At 36.1% G+C, this 12,354-nt stretch overlaps 1 protein-coding gene across 7 annotated transcripts in view; it reads left to right on the top strand.

Annotated features, from left to right (window-relative positions):
* LOC116435228 (uncharacterized) overlaps positions 1–12,354 on the top strand; it is a 91,230-nt gene that overhangs the window by 67,038 nt on the left and 11,838 nt on the right. Inside the window, exon 1 of one of the 7 annotated variants that reach the window (XM_031994605.2) lies at positions 1,037–3,431. The exons of 4 other annotated variants lie outside the window; for them this stretch is intronic. In XM_031994605.2, coding sequence (XP_031850465.2) covers positions 3,378–3,431 — 54 coding nt within the window. In that variant the 5' untranslated portion in view covers positions 1,037–3,377. Of the gene's footprint in view, positions 1–1,036; positions 3,432–9,069; positions 9,221–12,354 lie in introns of those variants that run through there. 2 more of the 7 variants (XM_031994609.2, XM_031994606.2) reach the window with 2 other exon arrangements.

The raw sequence follows: 12,354 nt of genomic DNA on the forward strand, positions 1-12,354 counted from the left end.
ATTTCGCCGGAACACGTGTGTCAGCAAGGTTTCAAACAATAGTTCTTCATAGATTTACAGACTTGTAACAGTTTAACGATAAATTGTTTACAGAATATCAACCGGAATGCCAGTAATAAATACAGTTGTGAAATTAATTACTCGTAACGGTGAAAGAATTATTTTGAAAAAGAAATCTAAATTAGTAGAAAATGCCAAAGGAACTCTGTGTTAAAGGAAGGAATAGATCTCAATATTAGTGCAAAGCTTACTTGTATGCTTGAGAACGAGGTCTATGAAACGAAGTTTATGAAGACTGTTAGGTAAAACAGATGATTTTAGTATATATTATAATAATGATAATGATGATGATGATGATGATGATGATAATGATGATCATAATAATAATAATAATAATAATAATAATAATAATAATAATAATAATAATAATAATAATAATAATAGTATAAATGTTATTCAAAAAGGAAAAATATCAATGAAAAATAAAATAAATAAAACAAAATGATAAAAGACATTTAATAACACGCATCACTTTATTCTCACTTGAACAGAATCCATCATAATTAATTACTGCAGATCAATTATGTACCTTTATTTCATGTTAAATTGATTAGATTCATCTTCACAGTTTTTCAAGACTGTCATATGTACACAGAACACAACTAATTCTTCCCGCTGAGAACATAGCAGGTTATCGCCTAAACGACAAGAATTATTCGAAGTACACTACACAGTACGATACAAAATATTCTTTCCAGTTTTATTAACCAGTTAACCTGTTAACCGTGGAATTCAGCTTCAAAAATCTCTCACGGTACGCGCAATAAAATCAAGCAATAAAGTATATACTCATCAAACGCAGTGCAAACGTACCTATGTGTATCTGAAAAAATTCATTGTTGAAAAGATTAGTATCATTTCGAGTTTTAAAATGATACGACTTATTTCAACGATTAATTATTTATATTTCACATAAACATGTAATTCTTCTTCATTTTGCTTTAGATTTTTGTTAGAATATATTATAGGTGTATCTGGCCTGCATTTTATGAGTATACACTTCATTATTTGATTTCACTGCGAGCATTAACAGGGATTTTTCAAATTAAATTCCATAGTTGACAGGTTGAGAATCTTCATAGGTGGAGCGGCAAGAATTACTTGAACATAATCCCTATCATAATCACGGACGTGTCGTGCCTCTAAATCTTTCGTCGCTACTTATGTACATCTCTTCATGAAGTTTCCCAGTCGTAATACAGTCATATCGGCGAGGCGATTGACGTGGTTGTTATCACGGTCCTGCAGGTAACTGATAACGAGCAACGTCGACAAGACCAGTTTAGTCCTACGTTCGTTCCCGCGAAACACGGACTTTGTTCACGTCGATGCGCGTGTCACGTATTTAACAATGACAGTGTCGGTTTTCGCTGGTTCGCAAAAGACACCGCTGCGTCGTTAACAATTGTGTAATCGTGCAGTAAACTCCATATTGTGTGTTTTCCTACATAAAAAAGAAAACATTTCTTAATTACATGCGATCTGTGTCTACAATGACAATTAAGTGGTAATGAATTTACGCGAACTACACTTGAGGAGACGTAGCAAACATTGGAACATTACAACGTCTTCGAAGTATAGTTAAAATGTACGTATAAAAATGCAAAGTACAATTTATCAGCAATGAAGAATTATTTGATCGTACGAAAAGAGGCGAATGAATTTTAAGTTTACAGGTGTTGTCGTAAATCTGTTCGAATTGAACGATATAAATAATAAACGGAAGGGTAGTTTTATTTTGAGAGAAGCAATCTAACAAGTCGGTTAAAGAACAGTTGAAAGAAATTTAATTAACAAACCTTACCTTTTTACATCAATGTAAATTCGAAATCTACTATATATGAAATCGAAATGTTTGTTAGAAAGAGAATAAGAAGGATATCATACAGAATACTGTTTAAACATGCATACTACGATGTATAAAAGTGATAGAAAAAAGAAATGTGGATCACAGAATTCACACGGTGAACAATAATTTCATAATGGGTGGAAAAATACACTTAATAAATCTGTTCTCAATTACCCTTCGGCTAATGAATAAATCTTCCACCATTTACTAAAGATTTTCACAAGGAAGAAGGATTCCATTATTCCTGAAAAGCATCGGTTTACGTAATACCCTGACAAAAGGTCTTCCTTCGAACGTAACAGGTTCGATTCTATTGAAGCCAATTAATTCCGTCCAATTAACATCGCACAACGCCAATTACGGGCTCGTCAAGTCGTAACTACGACGAGACGCCGTGTCATTATTCTGGAAATAATAGTTTTTGCTCCTCAGAATCTCGAACTGTCCATAGCTTAGAAGGAAACACAAATTTGAGTATTTTATTTATTCACAATTATCTCTGATTTGTAGAAATTCGGACAGATCAACATTCGGTACAATATACACCGATAGCGCTGTCTGCTTCGAGCGCGCACGTTCACCGTAAAAAAGTCAGTTTTACAGTAAAACTGAGTGATACCCTGTACACTCAACTGGAAGGGATTATCTGTTGAATGGTCGCAATAGTGAAGGAGAAAGATCATTAAACGTTAGTGCATTACGAAACAATCGCACTTTATCGCGTTTCATAAAGTTAACGAGAGTTAACGTTCCATGTGTTAAATGTTCTATTGATCTTAAGATAATATTAAAAGTATCATTTATATGCAAAGAATTAAGAAAGAACAATGAAGAATGAAAAATAAATAAGAGAAGTCTAAGAAAGTTTCTGAAGATTTCAGCATTAATATTAATTAAAGATTAATAATTGTTTAAAGTTAGAAATTTGAGTAACAAGTTATGGCTGATAGACCAATATAATAACCACTCTGCAATAAAACGTGTCGCCCAATCGAACAACAGAACAGTCCAATTACAGAAGCTGCTCTCATTAAAATGATTCTTCAAAATTCTTCACTACGGGCGTAATTGAGTCCTCTATTTGCTCGGCTAACAGTCGGAGTCAAACAACGCGAATGCAGGTGACTGTACCAATAAGAACACCGCTGATCGATGAGTCACCGTAACAGTATCTCGCCAAGAACTAACATTTTTGAAAGTGGAATACATTCATCACCTAGAAATTCACACAGAATTAAAAAAAAAGAAAGAATAAATAAAAGAACCGATCAACCCAAGAACTAGAATTTCTGAAATAGAAATCCATCATCCAGAAATACACACCCAATTAAAGAAAAAAAGGAGCAAACAAATAATCGAACCGATTAACCGATGATTCACCCTCGCGAAGGTGACCTCTTATCCCAAGCGTGAGAAGAGAATCAGTTAAAAATTCGTTGTGGGCGAGAACGAACAATCATCGGGAACAATGTCATGCAGGAAGAAGATAGACTCGAAACTGTGGCTGGAGTACACCCAGACGGTAAGAATCGATTGTATTCGTGCATCGTGATAACGGTTATCCGGCGTATTGCCGGGACTATACGAGGGGCCGAGGGTTTCTAAGGTAACCGAGTTAATAAATCGATGAGACGTTATCGTGCAGGATTGAATTCAGTGCCGCTTCCACTGAGGAGAGGATATCATCCCTGTTTTCTCTTTTCTCCCTTTCATTATTTTTCGCCGTACATAAGTACTCTTCTCTTTTTCACGTCGGGCCCCGCGATAGAGTCGCGATCAAGGCCGAAACAGTCGTCGGATGCTTTACGAGCACCGATTCCTTTGTTCCGTCAATGCGGAGTAAAACTCTCGTATTACGAGCCGGGAAAAATAATGGCTCGTGTTCCGAGTCGCGTTCGACTCGAGGAGACCGAAACGGGTTTAACTTTTCGCTGGCAAGCGGAGTCTAGACGCGGAACGGCGCGTCGCTGACGGTAAAACATTTTCGGCGGTTGGAGTGAGGCAAGCCGGGTTGATCAATAAATTCGTCCTAATATCGAGTTCCGGGAAACATCGTGTGCACCCTAATCCCTCGAGCACCGACGGATCTTTTGTTTGAAATAGTTGAGACAATACGGCAGAATTTTAGTATTACAAATACCAGACAGCTCAAAATCACCCATTCCTGATGTATTCTTTCTGCAATTATTAAAAAGATAACAGATGTTTCTCTAAGAAATTATTCAAGAAATTGATTGAGCAACACGAACACTGAATTATAAATCAATAAAAGTCTCAATAGGTGCACTCTTGGAGTTTTTGGAAAGGAATTTCAAAGCGTCAATTTAACTGCTCGGTAGATTTAGTGTTAAGTACGACACGATTGGAATTATCTAGGGGATGTTTGCTCGTTAAATCCAGACCAACGAGAATGGATGATCTTTTATTATATATGTATAATTGCTTATTATAAATGAGGTACAAGATAAAATATAAATATTAGATAAATATGGTTGGTTTAGTACTTTTTGTAAAATGAATGTAGCGGTCCTTAGATTCAAATATAATGTATTATATATTATGTTATACTACATAATTAGAGTGCGGATTTTTATAGATTTATGAGGAATTTGGAAATACAAAATTCCGTAGAACGATCAAGATGTGATCAAATATATTAAGTATCCAAAGTACGTTACGTTGCGTAAACGTTCATAGAGAAGGGAGGAAGATTAAAACATCAATATTCTTATACAGCTCGCAACATAATGTTGCTATTACGGATCGTTACATATAACCCTTGGTAATGCATGATTAAATTATAGTTCAAGATAACATTACACGGTGCAATCATCGAACATCCTATGTTTAACAGATAAAGTATAGAACAACGTTAAACAGACAAGGTGCATTACATTGTTAAAAAGAAGAGTGAAAAAAACTAGTTAATCATAGACCGGCGTTCCGTTGATGCTTCCTGTATGCTGGTATGCTATAAATCCCTGAATCAGTGATCGTGTACAATCCATTCGGTATTATCAGTCATTTCCAATAATTATAACCTGATAAATCATGTCATGGAAAAGCATTAAATCCCGTGTAAACGTCTTGCTACAATATCTGTTGACAATTAAAATTTGCACAATTTCACTCTTGGATGTTGCTGCTTACTATTAGATCCATTTTGACTCCAGCTTTTAATAACTTATCTGTAAATTGCAGAATTCTATTATTAATGAAACTCAAAGGTGTTGAAGATATAAAATACAAATTGTAATAGAGATTAAGAAGATTATTTTTCGTCCACCGAAACCGTTTCGAGGAAAATTGAATTTCTGAATTCTTTGTCACTTTTCTATAGAAGATTCTACATATTTTGTGTATATTTAGTAAATACTTAATCTTTACCAATAATATTTAAACCTATTCAATTTTATTTAAGCAACAAAAATGAATTATAATTTTCTTTAATATTACTCATTTTATTCTGTACTTACAATTATGTAACTGTCATCTTTGTTACATATTCTTAAAATTGATAAAATCCTTTATTGTGCAAATATACAAATGAATAAACCAATTTATTTAATAACTTCGTGCAAGAGGAATCAGTCTAATTTTAATACCAGCCAAATAAAATAATCTGAAATACGTTATTTTTACGTGTTTGGTAGAGTCTATAATGTTGAAGTTCTATTTCAACGGTGACTTCCGTAAAAACCGGATACACTTAGCCAGCAGCGCAAGAAGGTCTCGACGAAGTCGTTACTTGGCAATTGCACAACTATCCTAGGGACCAGGCGCCGACCGGTAGAATCTCGTTTTCTAGGACAATCGCGTAGCCGAGAACAATCTTGTTCAGACAAGATCAAGAACGGCTGCTCGTGTCGATAACATTCCAACGACGTTGATATCTGGTGTCGTTGTGGAAATGGAGAACTTATGAGGGAAACGGTACCGGCTCTGTACGTGTGATGCCTAATCGTAACTTTCGAGTAGATCGATTCTTTTATGACAATAATTTCGAGCGTTTTGTATAATATTACTTACACTTTCATAGCAAAGACATGTGGTATTATACTTAATTATTTGCAAGTTAGCATCTCAGTTCTTAAGTTATACTATTATTTAGTTACTTACATTATTCATTGTAATTGTTCTCAAACAATTCAGAAGCTCTGGTCATCAATGACCATACAGTCGACATTTTCATATCTAGCTTTTATCTACAAATGTTGTGCCTTTTTAATTGTTTGACACCCACATCGCGCGAATTCTGGTGAGATCTTTTATATTAGTTTAAAAATTAGTTTTCTTGGTAACGTATCGAATGAATCCAATATTGTTGGATAGATCAGTTACAAGGATATTAGAGCAGTAGTTATGAAGAATCTTAACTTTTTAGTTTCTATTACGTTAACCCTTTGTATTACCATTTAACTGGACAAAATCCGGGACATAATTGTAGCAGCCGACATCTAACTTGTGATACTTATGTTTGGCTTGAAATTGTGACATCGAGTCTCACTCGTGACAGTCATGTTTGCTCCGAAATTGTGATCACAAGTGAGGCTTGTCAAAATAGTGCAAGGAGTTGAGAAAGCTGTTTCAACTGTAGGGAATTTCTGATGAGTGTTTAGTGGTCGACGTGTTAAAAATGTATTTGATTCGCTGGAAATAATATCTACCTATATAATAAATTGTATTCACGATTAAGTCGGTATTTATTATTAACAATGATTAAAAGGTATTCAACATTATTTACTGATATCCTGAATAATCTACATTCAGCAGGAGATTCAACAGATATTTGAAATTTAAGTTCTTACTGTATTGCGAACGATAGTGAACCAACTACAATTTATTTAACAAGCACAGATTTAGTACAAATATAGAATAGCTTTGTTTAAACTAAATATAACTATAAAAAATTCTGAATTTTAATACCGAAAGAAGAATGTTTCGACGATGAAACCTATAAAATTGAGAATATAAGGGGAATGGACAATAGCTTTCTAAATTGTGTTTAATTATATTTTAATATGTTGAAATTTCGGATGAAGTGAATAATTATTTTCTTATTTAAATTTTTTCCCACACTTTTCTATTTTGAAGTATATGAACATCTTTTTCTTCGTTTCGAAAACAATTTACCGTAAAACATATTCTCTATTGCAAATTGTTTTGAAAGCAACGCTATCCTGCTTTCCTTTCGCAATAGTGAAAGACTCGTCCAGATAATACTCAGCATTAATTAATGTCGAAATTTTTATAATGACGCGCGCAACTTTCACTAACCCGGAAGTGATTAATGTAATATCTTAGATAATAAGTAAAAAAAAGTACTTCCACGGCGTAATGAAACTGTGAAAGATGCGATAACATAATTATTCACGAGAACGTTCCGGATGCGCGACCAAATGTGAGCGAGAATTGTAATTGTAGTATTCAGACGAAAAATATTATCTTCTATTATAATGTGCAATGTAGCTACGTATAACTTATTGTTTCGTATGTATGCAAAGTATTTGAACAGCACTTTATAATTAATTTTCCTTCAAACGTAATATCTTTTATGAAGTGTACAAACATAACCTTAGTTCTATCTATATCTAATAATACTCGAAATTCACTGTTTTATTAGTGATACTGTTCATTATGCTATTTCTGACATAATGCGCGTTGTATAACAGTGTCTCGAGATTATTAAAAAAAATAGTACAAGTCAATGTAAGGCGCAAATGGTTATTTCTAAACCAGTCGGCGTCAACTCATTATAAATCTTGCAAAATCGGCCTTACAGCGGACGGAGAATTTTAAGTACTGACGATGGTTTGATCGTCCAATCCCAGCACGCCGTGATCCGGAAGACTGCTTGTGTCAGCTGTTCGTTACTTTGACTTGCAATGAAGCGCGGGTGGCAACGCGCAGGTTAGTTTCACGGTTTACCTGAAAGACAAGAAAAAAAGAGAAGATGTTTTCTTACTCACGTTTACATTACACTCGACCTATCGGTGGTCCTACCTGTTTTCATCGGATCACGAATGAGACGCGCACACGTAGAAAACGCACGAGCATTCATGCACACGTGTAGCACGCGGAACAGGGCTACATATATCTCTCTCTTTCTCCCCCTACCTACTTTTCTTACTTTCTTCCTTCTCCCCGCCAGACACCGCAAGTCAGGGCTGCACTTAGGATCTTCCAGTTCCTGACTCCCTCGAGAAGGAAAATTTATGAATAATAGTAAGAAATTTTTCAATTCAACGAAAAACGATGATATATATAACCTTTCATAGATTATTCAAAAAGTTGAATAAATTCAAAGTTATTATTTTCGATTGCAGTCTTCCATGATCTTCTAAACCTGAGAAATTATTAAAATAGAAAAGTTTTCTCGATGAATTGTGAACTGACGAAAGTAAAGTAAAAATGTTTGATACATTGTATTAAGTTATAGTTAAATTAAGGTGAAAATAACGTTAAATGTTACATATGCATGTATTTGCTTGAAATACACATTTAAAGTCAAAATAATATTGCTTAAAATTAATTTTATTTCAAGTTTTTAATCCATTTTAGTATAAATAATCAGTTCAAATTTAATTCTTTAATTGTTATACATAAGGTACAAAGTATTAGATATATCATTAATAATTATTAATAAATATAACTTTTCATTTCGATTATTCAACAGTGACTTCAAAATAGAAGCGAGTAAAATATATTTTCATTCGTCAGTTTTCTTCATACAACGAACAATAATTATATCCCAAATCCGAGTCTGCAACAACCCTCTCCCTACCATTCTTTACTCCCTCTTGGGCCTAACTGTCCACTCGCCGACTGACCAGTTCGTATCTAAAGTTCGTTTCGCCTGCATTCGGGCTCCGTGACGCGATCAGTAGCGCGCATTTTCAGACAGTGACGAGCACGAATTGCATTGACGATTTAATTGAAACGGAGCGATGGGTCCAGAATTTCCCGACAGCACAGAAAAATAATTCTGTTGGTTTCCGAATTCGAAGTGCAATATGTCAGGTACGCGAAAACGTTCGGTCATTCGCGCTATTCTTCGGCAAGCCTCGGTGACCTTCGGCCGGTCTCGGTTGTTTTCGGCCGCGTTCGTAACCGGCATCCTCGAGGAGGCGACGCACGACAGATGCCTCGAGGACCAGTGACAGAATGTTATGTCGAAATCAGGTAAAATTCAGTTGACTCGTGTGTGATTGTGCGGTGTGAAATTCGAATGTGTATTATGTCGGCCACGTGTTCGACGCCTTCCACGAGGATCGGATAAACGCACATCCTTCAGAAACTAGGGGAGAAAAGGTAAACGATACACAGAAATAATGATAATAAAAACGCTGGTCTAATTTTTTTATTGCAAACAGCATTGCGGACAGCAAAACATTCTAACGCTTAACAATTTTCATCTTAGCCCGAATACTCTACTAACAAATACAACATTTCACTCACGAGAGGAAACAATATATCGCGTTTAGGGGGACAAAGAAAAAAAGAGAAAATTGAATTACGCGCTCTCGCACACAGGGCAGTAGGAATGCGTCTAACGACCTGTTCAACAGGTTACCGTCGTTCAGATTCTTTTGAATGTCTAATCAATCCATTGATACAGAAACCCGACGAAAGAAGATTTATATGTAAACAGTAAATAATTTTTTCTTATAGCGGTTTGCCACATTCTCTAATACTCTTTCAATGAGTCCGGGTTACACCGTTGTAAAGTCGTTTGCTGTACCTACTTACACTACCCGCAGTGGCAATCAGTTATGTGACATCGATTTTACGATCTATGTCACGATCAACCAAATTTTTCTCGTCGCCCTCGCGCGCACGCGAAGCAAGAATACAGCTTATTGTCGCATGCTGTTTCTTATCGGCGAGGCAAGTCGCGATCATATCGATTGTAATAAGGTTGCTTGACGCAATCGATGAAGGCTGCCACGACGAATGACACGATTCCTACGCTCGCGGCTGTTGCAAATACGCGCACAGACTTGCCAAGTTAACGAAACCCAATTTTCTCAATGCTACGGGACTGCCGTGATCAAATGATAAAATCCCCGTTTAATCGGTACCGCGTATCCTCGGCTCGATTAGCGGCTGCCGGTGTCGCGAGGATTTCAGCGAAACCGTGTCGTTCTACTTGCCGGTTTCAAATACCGGGTTGCACGAGGGGTCAAGAGAAATGTGGTTACGTACGGTTGTTGCGCGTTTCGTGCGATAATTCCGGATCCCTGGCTGCTTGTTACACCGCGGTCGCCAGAGAAAGTGTGTTTCCGAGTTATCGGCGTGGGGACTGTAACGTTGTCGTCACTCGGAAGCACGCGGGATTTTTTATCGTCGCGTTGGACACTCCCGCGACGAGAGGTCGCAGACGTGGAAATCCATTTTTAGACGGTACCAAGTGTAGGTTTCAGTACATACTTAGAAATGGGTAACCCTCGTACCGTTCGTCACAATAGGTCTTCATTTTTCAGGACAAAATTATCAATTTTTCACAGTGGCTCAACGGAAAACTGATTCTACCGTTTAGAAGGGGGTTAAGGGGAGAGCGATGTGGCGTTGAAAGTTGGCTCCCCTGACCTCTACACTTGTCTCCTTGTAAAAGAATTTGACGAACGATCGAAGCCGAGATACGGGTAACTGTACCGCGCGAAAAGGTGTCTTGCCGCGCGTTGTCTACGGAGGATCGAGTCCAGCCGTTTGACCTCCAATCCGTGCACCGCCGCCAATGGACCGAACGAAAAACCGTTGGTCAACAACGGAGAAAGTCGCAGCACACTTTTTCGTCACCTCCGTGAGCCACTTTATAACCTGAACTGGATACGTGGGTGTCGGATCTCGGAGACGCGTGTGCACGCGTCTTGTGATTGTGACATTGGGAGTACGAATGACGTCACGTGACTTTGAGTTCCGTGAAGAGATAATCTGAATTTTTTAACGTGAAACTTTCTTTTTTTTAATCGAATTGCGACGATTACGTCGATCCTATGAAATTGTAAGAAAATTTGGAATTTTTTTAGAGAATTTTTTTTTTATTAATATGAAATGGAGAAGATTGTGATAGATTTTATAACTTGTTCTGAAGACGACGTGAAATTCGGAGTGACGTGTATTCTGCTTTGGACGGGTGATTCGAACGATGACTAAATTTTCAAACTGAAACTTTACATTATTATTTGGAAATGTTATTTGTTTGAACACATTTCATTTAAAACAATTATTATATCGCATGTCGTAAATGTATTGTTTGAATTGAAGTCTATAAGGGTAAAAAATGTAGATTTTGATTCAGTTATTACTTATGTTTAAAATAATTAGAACTTTTTGTAATTATAACGAAGGTATGTTGAAACATTTGTCATGAAACACATTTTCTTTCAGGATTATATGATTTATTTCTGCGTTCTCTGGGGATGTGTAATTTATTCCTCGCCGCTGACAGTCTGAGAAACTTTTATCCTAATAACTCCGTAACCTTATAATCCACGCGATACCTATAAGCTTCACAGAAGCTACGCGTAAGATTCTATTAATGGCTATGCTGCACATTTAATTCTCGTGTATATTAGACAAACTTATTGCCTAAACACATAAATATTACAATTAAAGTAAATTATTAAATACTATTACTGAAGACAATTATAAAATGCACAATTTAGCAGAATTTAACAGTTATGTTGTAATCAGTATTATAATTACAAACTAATAACATTTGCGCTAACGTCTACAATCGTAATTGCACAATTGCATATAAATAGCGTTGTTATTTGAATTGAGTTTACCTAGATTTCTAATCACCTCGAAATAACATGTTATGATTGATCGCATGGCACTGACGTGCTTGCTCGTTTAGAATTCTTGGCATTCAGGACACGGACGAGTCATCTGCACTTTCTAGCCATTGAATACGTATTCCCGCAGTCTTGGGGGATTCCTTCTGACGTCATGCAATATGAATTTGTCGAGTTAGGAAAAAATCAGTTTAAAAGCAGCCGGACACACATTGGAACCGGAATTCGCTAACGAATCTTTCGTTTGTGATTAAATATTCGTGAATCAACTGTTCTAAATATATCTTTACAGTGATAATCAAATAATTGCTGAAATACAAACTGTTGGTATTTCATATAAAACAGGATCAAATTTTTATTGATTTCAACTTTTCGTAATAAATAGAGCAATACAAGTAAAATGCAATTAATATATTGAATAAGTAGGTGTTCATGTACTTTCCTTCCGGTAAGTTTCTTCCAAAGTAAACGTCCACTAGTAGGACATTTATGGAACTGTCTGTACCTCGAAGCTACGAACCGCGACAACCACAGAAACACAGTGTAACAATCTTGAAAACTTTCAAAAATAGAGAATCCATTTTTTTCAAGTAGATAAACAAGAATAGAATACGAACGATGCGTGTATTTTCTTAATTAATATAT

The sequence above is a fragment of the Nomia melanderi genome, chromosome 11 (genome assembly GCF_051020985.1).
Source record: "Nomia melanderi isolate GNS246 chromosome 11, iyNomMela1, whole genome shotgun sequence".
Taxonomy (NCBI): domain Eukaryota; kingdom Metazoa; phylum Arthropoda; class Insecta; order Hymenoptera; family Halictidae; genus Nomia; species Nomia melanderi.